This window comes from Perca fluviatilis, chromosome 3, assembly GCF_010015445.1.
Source record: "Perca fluviatilis chromosome 3, GENO_Pfluv_1.0, whole genome shotgun sequence".
Classification (NCBI taxonomy): domain Eukaryota; kingdom Metazoa; phylum Chordata; class Actinopteri; order Perciformes; family Percidae; genus Perca; species Perca fluviatilis.
The window spans coordinates 44,946,485-44,965,587 of NC_053114.1; the positions used below are offsets into that span (position 1 = coordinate 44,946,485).

Genomic DNA, 19,103 nt, shown 5'->3' on the forward strand with positions numbered 1-19,103 from the left:
TAGCACATTCCTTTCAGGAGGCTCACAATAATAGTATGCTCGGACTGGCCAGAAATATTTCAAACAACTCTTCACATTTCTTGCACAGTGAATATCAGCTTCTGCCTTCAAACAGACGCTTTAGAGTTCATTCTTTTAATCGCATCAGACTAAAAAACTCTTTCATACATCAATCTATCCTATTGTTAAACCAGCTACATTAAATCAAGTGCAATACTTATTCAGGGTTATACGTCTCCAAGATATTGTCTGTGGGTATGTTCATGTTCATGTCCTGTTGCTATACATGTTTTCTTTGTTTTCCTAGTTGGAAGTTTATGTCATTTGTGATAGTGTTTCATGTATGTCTGTTGGTGTTATTAATCTTATGTATGTTTATATGTATGATGTGTATGTCCTCTTTTTTACATGAGCTACCCAGGGATGCACAAAGAATTTCAGCCTTGGCTGACAATAAAGTTGTATTGTATCGTATCGTATCGAAAGCCATACTTTGTATTAAATTGTACTAAAAGTAGATATTATGTGGTCTTTATTAGACAGTAAACAAACACAGTTCAGTTTTTTTGTGAGACTATGGGGTGTGGCCCTCCGACCCTCTAGAGGGGTCCGGGACGATGCCCCCAAGGAAGTAAAATGTGAACATTTTAAAGTGAAATGCATCAATCTGGTACACTTGGAGAGCAAAATTAAAAGGCTACTGTACTGTATCTATGAAGAATATGTGTTCATGTAAACAATGTTGTGTTGTTGAAAGCAATTTAATCAGAAACACATTGTATCGATGTAAATGGAGAGCCGTGAACTTTCCAGCGTGTGTGTGTGTGTGTGTGTGTGTGTGTGCGGGCGTGCCTGCCTGCATGCGAACATTGCATACAGCGGGTTGGGGGCTTCTTTGGTGTTTATTGGAGGTGACATTACTGACTGGACTAAGAGATATCTTTGTTGAAGCAACGGCATGAAAGAAAAAATATTTTCAGTTCATATATGAAACTGTGGAGGAAGAAATGAGACTATGGCGGGGCGCCATAGACTAGTTAATTACCCCGCATTAGGCCCTGTTCCCAAAATGAACAAGGTTTTCATTTACAACTATTCTGAATGCTCTGGTTTCAACAGTTTTTTTTACTCTCAGCTAAGTGTTACGCAACTCTAAGCTGGCCTTCTCTGATTGGTCATCTGCTCCAAGTAGGCAGGACTGGAGTGTTTTTTTTAAGCCTCTGTAGTGTTAACATACATGCTAACGGCAGTAAACAATGTCACCTTGGTTGCCATTGTCGTTAAATTGTCCTCAATTCTGTGTCACATTACTCCTGAAACATTTCTGTTAGTAGAATTTGGTTTAAAAACCTTTATTTGACTGCATAAATTGCTGCTATATTCTATTAGTGTCTAATTTGTAACTAAAGTAGCTACATGGCTAACGGCAGCAAAAAATGTAATCTTGGCTGCTAACGTTGTTAAATTCTCCTCAATTCCGGGTCGCATTCCTGCTGAAACATATCAGATTGGGTAGTGTTTGGTTCAGAAGCCTTTATCTGTGATTTTTGACAGTAGAAAGTGCTGCTTTGTTCCACTACACACCTACGTTAGCATGCTGCTAACTATTAAGTAGCTACATGCTAATGCGAAATAGCTATAATCTCGGGCCAATGTTGGTAATTTCTCCCCAAATTTAGAAGCCTTTATTGGTGATTTTTCACAGTACAAAGTCCTGCCGCATACTCCGTTGCAGTAGCTCCAGTGTTAGCTAGCTAGTGAAACACGGAGTGGAGGCTCCAGAGATTCCAGGAAGTGCTCTGGCCAATCAGAGCAGACTGGCTTTTTCAAGGGGGAGGGATTAAAGAGACAGGCGCTCCTACAGAGCATCTCATACAGAGGGTGAATACAGGTGCAGCAACCATGGGCAGTGTGAGAAAAATTAAGTGTTTTTGTACAAACACAAAATGCAAGTATAATCCTGAAAATGCTATATAGTAGTTGCCCTTTAATACTAACCACTATACTGTACTTTTTGTTAACATTACTGTTAATGTTTGTAACGTTAATAATTCCGATCTTCATGGAAAAGGGTAAAAACACTGTGCTCTCTTCCCAGGCTAACAACAAACAGCTCAGTGTCCCACTATGAAAGACCAGATACAGGTGAACTGCAATAGGCCATACACAATTAATCAATCATCAATCAATCAAATAAATAAATACATTTGTTAAAATACCACCTGTTTATTTTACCTGTGTAATGGAAATCTGTGCATCAATTAGCCATTTTCCATTGTAATCTATCACTAATTACCAATTTAAGAAAGTCTAGCAAGATTACAGATTACTGTAATCAGAGTATAACTGTGTTCATTTTCTGTCTAGTAAAGATTGTTATTTCTATATATATATTATATATATATTGTTTAAATTTGATACAAAGTAAAGCTTATTACATCCTATTAATTAAGTAATTATAGCCCAATTTAGGTGTATGGTTTCTAATTAGGGTATAAGACTGCATTATTTCTAGTTTGGTCTAGTTTGATAAAGTATGTCTTATTACATCATATTAATTTACTGTAAAATATAGTGCGACCAAAGTATCTAGAATCTGTGCCCGAATGTTTATTTAAATGTTTCTGGTGGAGCGTTAAGTCCGCTTGCATCGTTAATGGTGATTTTTAAATCCTGACGGTAATTACAAACCAGTCTAGTGTCTGACACCTGATGGGCTATGCTTCTTTTGGACCGTGGCCCAGCCTCCCTGGATTCTTGGCTGCTGCCAGGGGACGGCTAAATGGAGCTACATTAGATTAACACCGACTACAGGGGTCTAAGTTACAGCAGCTAACGTTAATGGTCGAGTTTCCCTGTTGCGGAGCTTCGCCTCTAACGCGGCAAAGAAACTACAGTAATTACATGTAAAATTATAACACTAGGAGGCAAAGGAATAGCTAAATATTTAACATGCTGATCAACAGAGAGCCGGAGAGAGAAGCCACTACTAATTGCTAAAGTAAAGTAGCTTAGGAGTGCTTGAGTGAACTAGTGCAACGTTAGGTTTAACTGTAAAGTGGATTATTAGCCGCTGTAATGAAGAATATAACAAATAAAACTGCGTTGAGCTACCAAAGCAAGATGCTATCAACACAGAAACATGTCAGGTAGTTTAGAAGCAAGTTCTCATAGTGAAGCTAATTGTACATTTGAATTCACTGACTTAGCAGAGAGGAAGAGTGTTACTTAAGTTTCTGTGGGCATGCAACTGGAAATTCACTGTGGTGACGTTAGACGAGTATAATGATTCACACGGATGAAGATAAGGTGAAGATGAGGTTAGACGGGTAACGCAGAGACAGAATGGTCAACTTTGCAAATGGTAAAAAAGAGATGATGCCAAAGTGTTACGCAACTCTAAGCTGGCCTTCTCTGATTGGTCATCTGCTCCAAGTAGGCAGGACTGGAGTGGTTTTTTTAAGCCTCTGCAGTGTTAACATTGTTCCATGTAACTACATGCTAACTGCAGTAAAAAATGTCACCTTGGTTGCCAGTGTCGTTAAATTCTCCCCAATTCTGTGTCACATTACTCTGGAAACATTTTCTGTTAGTAGAATTTGGTTTAAAAACCTTTATTTGACCGAATAAATTGCTGCTATATTCTATTAGTGTCTAACTGCTAACTAAAGTAGCTACATGGCTACCCAGCTAACAATTTTTGGTTCCCAGAACGTTCTGGGAACGTTCATTTTTGGTTGCGCGAACGTTCCCTGAAGGTTAGGTTTGGTTGTGTTTTGGTTGTGTTTTGGTTATTATGGAAAGTTGGGAACGTCTGGGAACGTTGTCAGAACGTTCCCAGTACGTTGCAACCTTTCGAGAACGTTCCCCTAACGTTCCCCTAACGTTGCAACATTTAGAGAACGTTCCCCTAAGTTGTAACCTTTATGGAACGTTCCCCTAACGTTGCAACCTTCAGGGAACGTTCCCCTAATGTTCTTTTTTGACATTCCCCTAACCTTTAACAAACTTTAACAACAATGATACTAATTTTATTATTACTTTAAACCGTCTGCATGAGCAGGAATGAATTATTATATATTAGCAGGAATGAATGAATAGGCAAACTTGATTGGATTTAAAACTTTAATTTACAATATACAAAGAAGAATAAACAAAATACAAAATAGATAAGGATGTAGAGTGCAAAGTAATAGTGCAAATGTATTGTGCAAGATGCATATTGGAATGATAAAGTATGTAATGTGTAGCTGAATGGCCAAAGTGGGGATGACCCCACCTATCAGCAGTTCAGGAGAGTGATGGCAGTGGGAAAGAAGCTGTTCTTGTGTCTGGTTGGTTTTGTGTGCAGGGATCTGTAGCGCCCGCCAGAGGGGAGGAGGCAGGAGGAGGGGAGGAGGCAGGAGGATGGCAGCAGTGTAGAAATGGCCAACAGCTCTTGCTTCCGCAAAAAAAAAAAAAAAATAATAATAGAGCTTCATGGTTTTGAAGGCTCAGTCCTTCTCAACTGACCTAAAAAGAAAGAAACAAAAGTTTGATATGTCATACTAAGAATAAACACATTAACAAAAGCAAGACAAATTGCCTGAATACAACCCTGTTTTTATTCTGATCACAAATATTGATAGTTTTTGATTATTATGATTATTATTAACATCACAGAAGAATTTCAATTTACCGTCTGTGTGGGGCAGAAGTTTTTCTGGGAGACTGCTAGAGTAGAAGTCAAAATGAAGCAACGTTACAAGTTAAATTAAAACCTCTTATTAGCCAAGCTAAGCATAATACTGATGTGAACGATAAAGTAACACATGCCTGTTATAACTCTGCAGATCGTCAGGTCCTGGAAGGCCTTCTTTCCCTTTTATACTGTTTTAGAACATCATTGGTTGCCACTCGCCGTAGCATGCGACGGATGGCAGTACCTCCGGTCAAACCTCCGGGCTTGTCAGGAAAAGTTGCTGGAAAACATATAGAAACACAAATTATACACATGGAACAAAGTGGAGAGCTTTTACAATCTCATTTTTAACTTCTCAAGAGAAGTCAGTTCTGTTATAATTTAAGTTATGCAAAAGCCACTGTACCTTCAACTGGGTCCCAAGATGAAGTGGCAGGCCGAGCTTGCGTTAGAATACACCCATCCAGCTCTGGGTGACCGGCTGGTTTCCTGTGTGCTGTTGACTCATCTAAAAAGAAAGTAGATATGAATATTGATCAGTTCATTTATGGTAGGTTTCTTGCAAATGCCATTGCATAACTACTCTGTTACATTAGACAATTGCAAAAAAACTAAAACAAACAAAAAAACTTACTTGCAGGTGGTGGAGGCAGTGATGTCTACTGACCTGAAAAAAGGCAGGAAGAGACAAACCCATTAGAACAGTCACATGATAAGCACCAGGTTGAGTGTCAGTAGTTCCATGGTAGGAATATGACTCTGGTTTCTTAAATGCATGTATAAATGTTAACTTAAGGACAGGGCTTCCACACACACGCTCCGTCCTGGAATGCTTTCTTGCTTGAGGACCGGAGTCATCTGAAATAAAAGACCATACAATTTGTACTGATTGCAAAAATAATATTTGAATGTATACAGTGTAAACATAAACATTACAACATAAACATTTTATGTGACGGTATTTCTCAGGACTTTTGCATTGTAGCTCAGAGACTTTCTAATGGGGAGACACAGCATCCATAGAAATGCATGGGGCTAGTTTTTAAAGCCAGTATGGCAGCTGTGTAGCCTACACATATTCTGTCTCTTCCTGTATGCTTCCCCATTCACTTAAATAGGAAAATAGCTCGCCGATAACTGCCCAAAGTACGTTGCTAGGTGGCCGCCGAGTGACTTGCCTAAAATGACTGATTGTACTGGCTATCATGTATGTACTGTACACTAAAACTAATTGAAAGAGCTGGTATGTCTTATTTGTAACAACAACGCAAGTAGGTTAACACGATGACACAAAACATACGATGCGGCAAAGCATACACGTCGTGCACAGCAGCAAACAAAGCGCAATATATATGCAAAGCGCTATATATATGCAGTCAATTTAAAGCGTAACTCTCGCCACAATGCAACCTAGGATCTTTTTGTTAATGTACCCAAGTCAAACTTTTGTTTAAAAGCATAATTAGGACGGAAACGCCACTTTCAAGATTGATCGTATTGTCGTTTTCTGGTCAAACGGCCTTTTGAATGGGAGAACTAGAGGCTACTTTTATCGCATCAAAATCACTATATGTAAAACACTAAGAAGGCTCAACACAACATGAAACTTTGCACGAAGTCTCACCAGGGGATTTACACACAAACTCGAGCATTGAGAACATTGTTTGTGCACAAACAGTTTACCAAAAAGAAGTTGCTGCTTGACTGGCAAGATGGCGACGAGGGGAAAAACAAATGCTGAAGTGAGTTGTTGAACCTTTTTTGGTCAACCTGATCAAAACCGGAATATAACAAAGCACTACGAGGGAAAGGGCTTACGGTTAGACCCCAAACCGTTGCATTACAACCATAAAATCATGAAACTGTAACATATTTCACTTACTTTTTCGTGAGATTGTTTGGCGAAGCAAATTGAAGAAGAAGGTGTATTGTATCAAACGCAAACGGAAGTCCGGAGGACAGGACTTGAATCGGTCACCTGAGAGCAGAGGCACGGTCTTCCCCTACTGGCGGGGGGGTGTAACGGTTGGATTTAAACACTGATTGAGCCACTTGTTAGAAGTGAAATGGAAGAAGTGAATTGTCTTAGTTGTGAAAATCGATAGATTCTTGTTTTAAGTATTTTCACCTAATACAGTTAAAAAAACAAAATCAAGCACAAAAGTATAGTTTTTAGCAAAATTGATATCAGCCTAAAAATAAATATATTATCTTGCTATGTTGTTTATCTTACTTAGATTTTATAAGACCAATCATTTTTGAGTGAATCTAAATCAAGTGACTGCAAACCTTTTATATGCTACTTCAAAAACTTAAATGGAGCTGGTTTAAATAAACCTTTCAAAAACGCACTCAGAACAACCAAAAACAACCAAAAACTACCAAACGGAAAGTTGTGTGGAGGTAACAGTGCAACCACAGGAGAACGTTTCAGTTGGTTAGTTCCCCTAACGTTTAGGGAACGTTATAATCCTGAGGGAACGTTCCCTAAACGTTAGTTTTTGGTTTGGTTCGAACTAACCTTTAGAGAACCAAAATCTAACGTTCCCCAACATTCCCTAAACGTTCTGTGTTAGTGGGGTAACGGCAGCAAAAAATTTCATCTTGGCTGATGAAATGTCAACTTTGCAAATGGTAAAAAAGAGATGATGCCAAAGCATCTGTACCAAAATAATCCACAGCTATATTCCAGTGAGGGTGTTTTATAGGTAAGGTTGGTCTAGAAGTTCTGTGAGACATCTGTCCAATCACCAGACTGCTCACAGAAAAGGGAGTGTGTCAAAGCTCAACACCCATCTGGGCATTACTGTCATAAATTATGTCATAGATTATGTCACTTATGGGCTTACCTGAGCAGGTGAGATTCATGAAGGAAGCGAAACCTGATGTTACACACTCACTCAGAGCAGTCTTAATGTTAACACAGTAAGCTTTGATCCAACGCGTATCTTTGTAAAAGGTTAAAGGCGAAGTTTCCCATCCTACAGAAACAGGAGGGCCACAGTCCTTCTCTCTGCAGACAGCCGCTGTATTAAGGGTCCAGTGAAAGATATTGTCCTGTTCAACCACTGGTCTCCATTCTCCCTGAACTTTCAGCTCCAGTGTTCCTGCACAGTGACTGTCTCCTCTCACCAACCTGAGCTCTGAACAGAAACCAGAAAGTCATCAGCAAAAGATGTGAATTTAATTAAAAAAAGATTATACTAAAACAGCTGATTCTGTTTTGATAAATCATAAGATATCTTTTCTTTCTCTGTATGTACCTCTGACGATTTGTCCTTCAGTCTGGAGTCCTGAGGAGAAAATCAGAAGATAAACAGTATATAGCAATGTTATTGAAGCGCAGCCATGGACACTTTTAAGGCCAAAACACATCCCCACCCAGTGGCACGTCGAAATTTTGACATAACAAACAATATGTAACTCTAATAATTGTACATTTACAAATTTACACCAACGATCGGCATGCTGGGTAACATTATAGCTGCTAGCTAGCCAGGTAGCATAACAGTCTGTTAAGCTGGGAGAGGCTCCGGTTGCTACTGCACATTCAGGGACAGAGAAGAAAGATAGAGGATGAAGAAAGACCAGAGAAACAGCAGAAAAATGTGTGCACAATAGAAGAGGCGTCTGCAATTTTTGTGTTTAAAAAACAAAATCGGACATAAATTAGCCACTGTTGTTGCCGGTCGCGCTAACGTTACTCGTCGCGCTAACGTTAAAGACATGTCACCTCAAGCATGCAGTGGGGCAACATTATGGACGTAATATCCCCCTACGGTCCCTCTACAGACCGCTGAGAAAGACGGGTTCAGAGCAACACTGGAGTGCTCAATTAAAACACTGGATTTAAGATTTCTTGCCTCACTGAAATATTTCTGCCAAACTACTGATGTTATTCAAACAAAACCCAAGCACGCTGACAGTGGAGCTACGTTCAGTAGGCAGCTTTTCTACATGAACATAATGTTACCTGTGGTCAAAGGAGTGTTCATAGGACTATCTTACAACTATTTAGTGTTGAAAAGGAAGCATTGTTAAAGTTGTTGGTATGTGTAACATTATTTATTTGATTTAAGTTTATTTTTCTACTTTGCAGTTTGCACAATAAAAATTGTTTAGATTATGTAACTGTTTCATGCATGCATGACATGTTGGCCAGCTGGAATTTGCATGAAGAGCAGCAAGTCTTTATTACCACGCATAACGGTGCCAATGTTGTGAAGGCCACCAAGCTCAATAACTGGGTCAGACTTCAGTGTTTCAGCCACCAGCTGCATCTTGCTATTGATAAGTTTTAAATGAGTGTAGAATAAAATGATGTTAGTCACAATTACATTAGTTTAATTTTTTTTAAATTTTATAGGTTTATGTTCTATTGTCACATTTTGTAACTTGAATAAACCTAATTATTCATTAATATGTGATTAATTTGTGAGGAGAGGAAAAAGAAGGGAGGAAAAGGGAGAGGGATAAGAGAGCAGAAAAAACTGTTGAAACCAGAGTGTTCAGAATAGTTGGAAATCTGAACGTTTTAGCTCACAGGGATTTGTCTGAAATATGTTTACCTCATTATTTTATTTTAGTTTTGGACACGTTTAACATGAAAATTCAACATTATAACATTGTATATATGACAGAAAACACTGAAAAGCATAATATGTGACCTTTAAAATACCTTCAACTACCTAGTTTTATCTATGCAAGTCAAAAGCAAAGTTATGAATCTTCAGCCCTCTCCACTGGAAGACCAGACAACAAAGGCCTGTGATCGTAAAGGCTTGACTTCTTCCCCGTACAATTTTTCAATCTGTGGTTCCCAAGTATCCTCAGAGCGAAAATTTTTAGGCAAGATCTGACAGGGAAATACCATCTGAGGATTGGAAAACGGTCTGTGAAGATGCACAGAAATTATCTATATAACTTGTCTAAACCTCTTGAAATATAAGTGTGTAATGCATATATGTAACACAAGTACAATTAAACAAATTTGACAAAAATATACCAGACACGTGCATTAAGTGTAATGACTTGGCTCAAGGACTAGAGTGATGTGCATTAGGTTCCCAAGAAATATGAGCCCAATCTGCCACATTGCGACGCTATAATTATTAAAAAAATGATTTTTGAAAGAAAAGGCACTTTGTCAATTGTTATCCTATCAACACCAAACGTGGTATGCGGCCTTGCGGGGCTGAGATACACTTTTCTACTAAAAATTTGAAAGATGGGTGAAAAAGCATGGCTGGCATCAATTAAAGAATTACACCAAGGGCGGAGCTTATGAGTAAATTGGCCAAAACTCACTTATGGTTTGACCAATCATCATACAATGTGTAACATATCTTCAGTCCTTCCTAAGGAATAGGCCTTGAGTTGAACCCATAGGGGTTGCCAAAAACACCACAAAAATTTACAGCAAAATCCGTAAAACTAAATTTCACGAAAATTGGTACACATGGTCTCGGGACGAGTATTACACCATACTAGCTTATGGTGATGTGCTCATGCTCCCCAAAAAATATCATGCCATTCGGCTTGATGGTGGCGCTATAACTTCGGCCAAAACTGTAAAAGGCCTCGCACCTCTCGCCCCTCACACAGTGAGTCCAATTGACTTGAAATTCCTCACACAAGATCAGCTCAAAGTGCTATACAAAAAGCCTCCTGGACAATAAACATCCGCAATGTTGGTATTTTGCTAAGAGTTTGCTAAAAGGCCTTATCCTGAATATTCAACAGGAATATGCTGTTTACATGACCTGTATCAAGTTCGGAATAATGTCATATTCAGAATTACAGTGGAATATTGGTGTGCATGTAAACCTACTCAATGTTGCCAAAGCATCAGACAAAACACAATAAACAATTATACATTAACACAATATTAGGATGGGTTTATATCATTTTATAAATCTATTTGTATGGCAAATATAAAAACAAAACTGTGTGTGTGTTTGGGTGTTACAGTGTGTGTAACTGTGTTTGTTTGTGTGTGTGTATATGTGTATGTGTGGTCATTCACTGTCTCTCAGGTTGTGGCATGTTTGTGTATATCGGGCAGCAAGATAACCCCTGTCTCTTTCTCCCAGGAAAAAGTTTAATTTTGTATTGACATTCATCTCTTTGGAATCTGGGATTACAGAGTTAAATGTGTTAATATGTTCATTGAATACTAGGGGTGTGACGAGATCTCGTACAACGAGAACTTCCTGCGGAAATAATAAATGGCGAAAGAGTGACAGACAAGACGAACACAATATTGTAAGAAAAAAATGCCGTACTACTAACTACTGCACCCGCGAGTCTGATTTAAAAGTGGCAGGGGGATATTCAATAGTAATTCCACGCTCCATCACGCTGACATCACATCGCCTCACGAGACAACTTTTAACCTCGACGAGAAATCTCGTCTCGTTCTCGTGAACCCAATCCCGTAATGTGTCTCGTCTCGTGGAGTAAGCTTCTCGTCACACCCCTATTGAATACTTTACATTGTAGGAGAAAGTGCATCTCTGTCCCAGCTTCACCTCTCTCTCTATCTCTCTCTCTACCCCTCCTCCTCCTCTCTGTTCCTCCTCTCTCTCTCTACCTCTCCTCCTCTCTCTCTTTTCCTCCTCTCTCTCTCCCTCTCTGTCCCCTCCTCTCTCTTTCTTTCTCTCAACCTCACCTGTCGAACACCTCTCTCTCTCTCTCTCTCTACCCCTCCTCCTCCTCTCTGTTCCTCCTCTCTCTCTCTACCTCTCCTCCTCTCTCTCTTTTCCTCCTCTCTCTCTCCCTCTCTGTCCCTCCTCTCTCTCTTTCTTTCTCTCAACTTCACCTGTCGAACACCTCTCTCTCTATCTCTCTCTCTACCCCTCCTCCTCCTCTCTGTTCCTCCTCTCTCTCTCTACCTCTCCTCCTCTCTCTCTTTTCCTCCTCTCTCTCTCCCTCTCTGTCCCTCCTCTCTCTCTTTCTTTCTCTCAACCTCACCTGTCGAACACCTCTCTCTCTATCCCTCCTCTTTCTCTGTGTCCCTCCTCTCTCTCTCTCTTTTCCTCCTCTCTCTTTTCCTCCTCTCTCTCTCTCTGTTCCTCTGCACTCTCTCTCTGTCTGTCTCTCTCTCTCTCTCTGTCTCTCCTATTTCTCTCTCCTCTCTCTCTTTCCTCTCTCCCTCTCCTTTTCTTTCTTTGTCGAGGAGGAGGAGGGCAAAGCAGAGAAGGAAAGAGAGTGATCTCTGATGAGATCGGTGCCACAATATTTATTGATCACTGGAGACCCTAACCCTCCACAAAACACACACACACACACACACACACACACACACACACACACACACACACACACACACACACACACACACACACACACACACACACACTATTTCTCTCGCTCTCTGTCCCTCCTCTCTCTCTCTTTTACTCTCTCTCTCTCTCTCTGTCCTCTCTTTCCTCTCTCCCTTTCCCTCTCCTTCTCTATCTTTGTCTCTCTCTCTCTCTCTCTCTCCGAGCATCCAAATAAATGTTATCCACATGTTCTGACAGAACACATCACAACATTAATATTGAAATCCATCTAGTGTATTTGTATTTTCAATTTCAAGAGCATATTATATTGATATATATTTTAAAAAATTGCAATCAAAGTACTAACTAATCAAACATTTGGAAAACACAAAAAAAGTCAGCAAAAACACATGTCGCCTGCACATATTAATGCGTTGCTATGGAACCCATATCGAGGCATTGCTATGGAAAGCAGCCCAGGTAACGTTAGCCTTCACTAGCAGCCAGCACAGACTCTAAAGCACGTGTCAAACTCAAGGCCCAGGGGCCAAATCCGGCCCATAGCAAATTTTTATCCGGCCCGCATTTCATTTCAGGTTCACAGCAAATTTTGGCCCGACTAGTTGTGCACTATACCAACAAAAAATCAGGAAACTGTTTTTCATACTGTAATTATGCGACACTGCCGTGCAGAATTTGACAAATTTGCCGACTTTTGAGAGTTTTTTAATATTCAGGCTGTGAAACAGGTTGTTGTGAGTCGGCTGGGTGGCAGCTGCTTTTAAAAATGCAATGTTTGTTTTTCATGACTTGCTAAACTCTACGATAGCTAAGAAGCTTTGTTGCTGACTTTTTTATTATTTTATGTCGACCAAACTGTATGGGAGAAAGCTATGTGAGACAATAAGAGCAATAATACAAACTTAATTGACTTTTTTTGTTAAATAAAAGCATGTCAATAAACTCAACATGTCTGGCCCTTATTGTGATCGTCTTTTCCAGTGTGGCCCTTAGTGAAATTGAGTTTGACACCCCTGCTCTAAAGAAAGACACACAATAACACAAACAAACCAACTGTTCCAGACAACGGTAGAAAAGCAACTCCACTTTAAGGGATACTTGGCCGGTTTTAAACCAGCGCTGGTTCATGGCAGTATGTGTGCAGATGAACGGCTTCCCTCGACACCGCCAGATATCAGTTCGTTTTTTTGTTTTTTTTCTCAGACTCAGAGTGAGATTTATTTAGCAAAGGCATTGTATGTTTTGGCTCAGACAAAAATCAAAATAAAAACTTGCTGTTGGTGTGTGTTACTACCAACTATTTGAATAGTAACAGTGTAAATGTCTAGAGCCGAGTCCTACCTGAGCTCCACAGCAGCAGCAGCAGCAGCAGCAGCAGGTGATCCATGTCCAGGTGAAGCATGTCTCTGCCGCCTGAGCCCGTCTGATTCCCGTGTGTGTGTCCTAACTCTTATCTGTGTACAGGCAGAGGTGGAGCATCTGTAGTTTGACGCTGAAGTTCCTTTCTGTGAAACTGACTTGATCGTTTCCATGACAACCTAGGTGACTGAGATGGTCCCATGCAGATTAATGCTGTCAAGAGTCTTGTGTAATATGTGTGTGTGTGTGTTAGTATGTGTTTGTGACTTAGTGTGTGTGTGTCTGTGTCTGTGTGTGTGTCTGTGTTAGTGGGTGTTTGTGTCTGTGTGTGTGTTTGTTAGAGGGTGTGTGTGTGAGTGTGTGTGTGTGTCTGTGTGTGTGTGTGTCTGTCTGTCTGTGTGTTTTGTGTGTGTCTGTCTCTGATTGTCTGTCTCTCTGTGTGTTTGTGTGAGTGTTGGTTTGCGCTAGTGTTAGTGTGTGTGTGTTAGTGTGTGTTTGCGTTTCTGTGTGTGTATGTGTGTTAGTGTGTGTTTGTGTGATTGTTGGTTTGTGCTAGTGTTAGTGTGTGTGTGTGTGTGTGTGTGTGTGTGTGTGTGTCTGGATGTCTGGATGTATGAGATTTGGTATGCATATATATTATGTTCAGACTTACAAAAAGCCTCTTGGAGGCAGTTGATTTCTTTCTGCAGGTGTTTTAAAGGTTGGGTTTTATTTATTTTCTGGCCATTTCAGGTTTTCATTCTTCACACTTTTAATTTCCCCTCATCAGCAGCTGCTCCTTTTCTATTTTTTTTTTATCAAACATGACTTCTTTATCTCATCATCAGAGGAAACGTTGCAGCATCAGCTCTCTATCCAGTAATCAATGTCCTTTACATGATCCTAAAACCACAGAGGCTTACTGGTCTTCATACAGACCTTATTCAGAGAGGAGAGGAAACATCCAGAGATAAGAGGGAGAGGGGGTGGGGGTGTTTGTGTGTCTGTGTGTGTGTGTGTGTGTGTTTGGGTGTGCGTGTTAGTGTGTGTGTGTGTGTGTGTGTGTGTGTGTATCTGTGCATGTGGTTGACTGTGTGTGTGTCCTTACTCTTATCTGTGTACAAGCAAAGGTGGAGCATCTGTAGTTTGACGCTGAAGAGCATTTCTGTGAAACTGACCTGATTGTTTCCATGACAACCTAGGTGACAGAGATGGTTCCATGCAGATTAATGCTGTCAAGAGTCTTGTGTAATATGTGTGTATGTGTTTGTGTGTTAGTGTTTCTGTGTGTGTGTTTGTGTTTGAGTGTGTGTGTGTATGTGTGTGTGTGTATTGTTATGTGTGTGTGTTGTGTGTATGTGTGGTGGTGTGTGGTGGTTGTGTGTATTGTGTGTGTGTGTTAGTGTGTTGGTGTGTGTGTTTGTGTTTGTTTTTTTGTGTGTTGTGTGTGTGTATGTGTTGTTGTGTGTGTGTGTGTGTATGTGTGGTGTGTGTTTGTTTGTGTGTGTATTATTGTGTTTGTTTGTGTGTTAGTGTGTGTTGTTGTGTTTGTGTTGTTATTAGTGTGTGTGTTGAGTGTGTGTGTGTTAGTGTATGTGTGGTGTTGTGTGTTATTGTTATGTGATTGTTGTTAGTGTTATTGATGTTGTTGTGTGTGTGTGTGGGTTTGTGTTTGTTGTATTAGTATTGTGTTATATGTTTGTGTGTGTGTTAGTGTGTGTTTGTGTTGTGTGTTGTTGGTATTAGTGTGTGTATGTGTGTGTGTGTTTGTTTTGTGTTAGTGTTAGTGTGTGTGTGTTAGTTTGTGTGTATGGCTGTGTTTTGTTTGTTGTGTGTTTGGTTTTGTTGGTGTGTGTGTGTATGTTTGTTAGTATGTTTGTGTGTTAGTGTGTGTTTGTTTGTTTGTGTGTGTCTGTGTAAGTGTGTGTGTGTGTGTGTGTTTGTTAGTGTGTGTATATGTTAGTGTGTGTGTCTGTGTGTTTGTGTGTGTGTATGTGTGTGTATATGTTAGTTGTTTTGTCTTTATTGGTGTATAGAGTTGTCTGTGTGTGTGTGTCGTTGTCTGTGTGTTATTGTGTGTGTGTGTTAGTGTGTGTGTGTGTGTGTGTGTGTGTGTGTTAAGGTGTGTATGTGTGTGGTAGTGTGTGTTTGTGTCTGTGTGTTTGTTAGTGTGTGTATGTGTGTATGTGTGTATGTGTTACTTTGTGTGTGTCTGTCTATGTGTGTGTTAAATATTATGTTGGTGTGTTAGTGTGTGTGTTAGAGTGTGTGTCTGTGTGTGTTAGTGTGTGTTTGAATTTGAGTGTGTGTGTGTGTATTAGTGTGTTTGTGTGTGTGTGTCTGTGTGTGTCATTGTGTTTGGTGTATGTATGTGTGGTTGTTGTGGTGTTAGGGTGTTGTTTTGTGTGCGTGTGTGTTTGTTAGAGTGTGTGTGACTGTGTGTGTGTGTGTCTGTCTCTGTTTGTTGTCTCACCTTCTATCTGTGTGTCTGTCTCTGTTTGTGTGTGTGTGTGTGTTAGTGTGTGTCTGTCTGTGTGTATCTCTGTTTGTGTGACTTTGTGTGTGTGTGTCTCTATGTGTGTGTATATGTGTGTGTGTGTCTGTGTGTGGGGGTTTCTGTGTGTGTCTGTGTGTCTATGTGTGTATGTGTGTGTGTGTCTCTATGTGTGTGTATATGTGTGTGTGTGTCTGTGTGTGGGGGTTTCTGTGTGTGTCTGTGTGTCTATGTGTGTATGTGTGTGTGTGTGTCTCTATGTGTGTGTGTGAGTCTGTGTGTGTGTGTGTGTCTGTGTGTGTCAGCGAGTGTGTGTGTTTCTCTGTGTGTGTGTGTGTGTCTGCGTGTGTGCGTCTCTGTGTATGTATGTGTGTGTGTGTCTGTGTCTGGATTTATGAGATGTGTGTGTGTGTGTGTGTGTGTGTGTGTGTGTGTGTGTGTGTGTGTGTGTCTGGATGTATGAGATTTGGTATGCATATATATTATGTTCAGTCTTAAACGTCACATTTTCTTGAGGAGCACCCCTAAACGCCCCGTCAAAATACGTGCACCTAAGTCTTCCACACACCTAGTGAAAACACTGTGCGTATATCCCTTCAAGAAGTCCAATTATTTGCAAAAAGTAACTTAGAAATACTGTGAGACACTAATAATGTTTTGATTTTGATGGTGGGTGATTATTAGTCTTTGAGAAAACCCTGGGGACTGCTGGAGCTCCAGAAGCTCGGCCCCTGAGTGACAGCTGGGATGCTGATTTCTGAATATGTTCTTAATGTGCAGCTGATGATGAAGGCGACACAAAACACACACAATTTACACTTTACACACACATCCAACACACACACCTAGCTACACACACACACCACACATACCTGCCTTACACACATAACAAAACTGCACTACACAATCGTACACACACACACAAACACACACACACACACACCTGCCTTCACACACTGCACACACACACACACACACACACACACACACCTACACACACTGCAATATCTAGGAGACACACCGTCTAATCAAGAGACACACACACACACCTATTTCTACACACACACTAAGAGCCCGCACATTTACCACACACCTACAACACACACCACCACTCAAACCCGCACACCTAGACACACTCTGCTTACCTAATCAGAGAGACACCTCAAAAGACCTGAACGAACACACAACAGTTTCATTCCATTCCATTCCTGTTTCCCTGGGCTCCATTCCATCCATTCCATTCCCAGTCATTCCGGGGCTTCCCTTCCATTCCGGCTCAGTTTCCCCTGTTTCCTAACTCCATTCCCTTCCCTATTCCATTCCCTAAGACAGACTGGGTTTCACCATTCCATTCCCCCATTCCCAAGTTATTCCTGTTTTCCCTAATCCTTTCCCCATTCCAAGACCCCAATCAGACTCCATCAGGTTTCCTGCGTCCCTGTTTCCATTCCGTTTCCTGGTCAACCTCATCCAGACCACATCAGTTCTAAGTCAGCGTTCCTGGGTCTGGGTTTCCTGATCAGGGTGGGGTTTGTCCTGGGTCACGGGGTGTTCCTATGGTTCCTACGGGTGACTATGGGTTCTGGACCGGCACGGCTATGGGTTCCCCGGGCCGGGTTCCTGATCGGGGCTATCGGGGCCTCCCTGGTCCTGGGTTTCCGGGTCAGGTGACAGCCTGGGGCATCGGCCTGGGGCCTCCTGGTCGCTTCCGGGGGGTCGGGGCTGGATGGTGTTCCTGTTTCCGATCAGTTGGGCTAGGTTCGGTTCTCTGATTGGTCGTCCTCCGGGTGGGCAGGGCTGGGGGGCGGGGGGGGGGGGGGCGTTTCCTGGGGTTGGGCACGATCGTTGCTCCCATCCGTTGTTCTGGGTTTCCTGGGTGGTTTCTATGGTTTCCTGGTCGGGTTTGTCCACTGGGTTGGTCGGGCCGTCCGGTCCGCCCGGGCATCGATCATTCGGTCCCTCGGTCGGTTCCTGCCGGGTCTGCACTGGGGTTCCTGTCCGTCGGGTCCTGGTTTCCTGATGCCTGATCGGACCTGGGTTTCCGTTCCGTCAGTCGGTCCGCTCCTCGCGGGTCGGGGTTGGTGGGGGTTGGCGGGGGGTTCCTGGTCCGTTCCTCGGTTCCTGAACCTGAGCTCGGTTTCCTGGAGACACACACACACACACCATCACACACACACTAGAGCACACACACACACACAGACAACAGCACACACACACAACAATCAGACACACACACAGAGACACACAACACTAATCAAGAGACACACACACACAATCAGACACACACACTCAGAGCCACACACACACACAGACACACACACACACAGACACACAATCAGACACACACACAGAAACACACACAATCAGACAACACACACACAATCAGACACACACACACACAATCAGACACACACACTCAGAGACACACACACACACACAGACACACACACAAAGACACACACAGGGACAACACACACACACACACAATCAGACACACACACTCAGAGCCACACACACACACACAGACACACACACAGACACAATCAGACACACACACAGAGACAACACACACGCGCACACAATCAGAGACACACACACACACAATCAGACACACACACTCAGAGCCACACACACACACAGACACACACACACACAGACACAATCAGACACACACACAGAGACACACACACGCACACAATCAGAGACACACACACACACAATCAGACACACACACTCAGAGCCACACACACACACACAGACACACACACACACAGACACAATCAGACACACACACAGAGACACACACACACACACAATCAGAGACACACACACACACAATCAGACACACACACTCAGAGCCACACACACACACACACACACACACACACACCACATTTAGACACACACACAGAGCACACACACACACACAATCAGAGACACAACACACACACAATCAGACACACACTCAGAGCCACACACACACACACAGACACACACACACAGACACAATCAGACACACACACAGAGACACACACACACACACAATCAGAGACACACACACACACACAATCAGACACACACACTCAGAGCCACACACACACACACAGACACACACACACACAGACACAATCAGACACACACACAGAGACACACACACGCACACAATCAGAGACACACACACACACACAATCAGACACACACTCAGAGACACACACACACACAGACACACACACACAGACACAATCAGACACACACACAGAGACACACACACGCACACAATCAGAGACACACACACACACACAAT

General features: G+C 41.8%; 1 protein-coding gene across 1 annotated transcript; it reads right to left on the minus strand.

The window, feature by feature from the left end:
• Window positions 1–4,821: 4,821 nt before the first annotated feature.
• On the minus strand, window positions 4,822–13,369 carry LOC120556528 (scavenger receptor cysteine-rich type 1 protein M130-like). The gene is made up of 6 exons (XM_039796171.1): window positions 13,309–13,369; window positions 7,945–7,974; window positions 7,531–7,824; window positions 5,316–5,539; window positions 5,088–5,189; window positions 4,822–4,961 (listed from the first exon to the last, which is right to left on the minus strand). The coding sequence occupies exons 1-5, from the start codon at window positions 13,367–13,369 to the stop codon at window positions 5,130–5,132; spliced, it is 669 nt and encodes a 222-aa protein (XP_039652105.1). The 3' UTR covers window positions 4,822–4,961; window positions 5,088–5,129.
• Between the last annotated feature and the right edge of the window lie 5,734 nt (window positions 13,370–19,103).

Bases quoted from the DNA above. Each gene is read 5' to 3' on its own strand.
- LOC120556528 (XM_039796171.1), bottom strand. From the start codon at position 13,369: ATGCTTCACCTGGACATGGATCACCTGCTGCTGCTGCTGCTGCTGCTG. The intron at 7,975-13,308 runs GTAGGACTCGGC...TTTTCTCCTCAG, and splicing joins GCTGCTGCTGTGGAGCTCAG to GACTCCAGACTGAAGGACAA. The intron at 7,825-7,944 runs GTACATACAGAG...GTTTCTGTTCAG, and splicing joins TGAAGGACAAATCGTCAGAG to AGCTCAGGTTGGTGAGAGGA.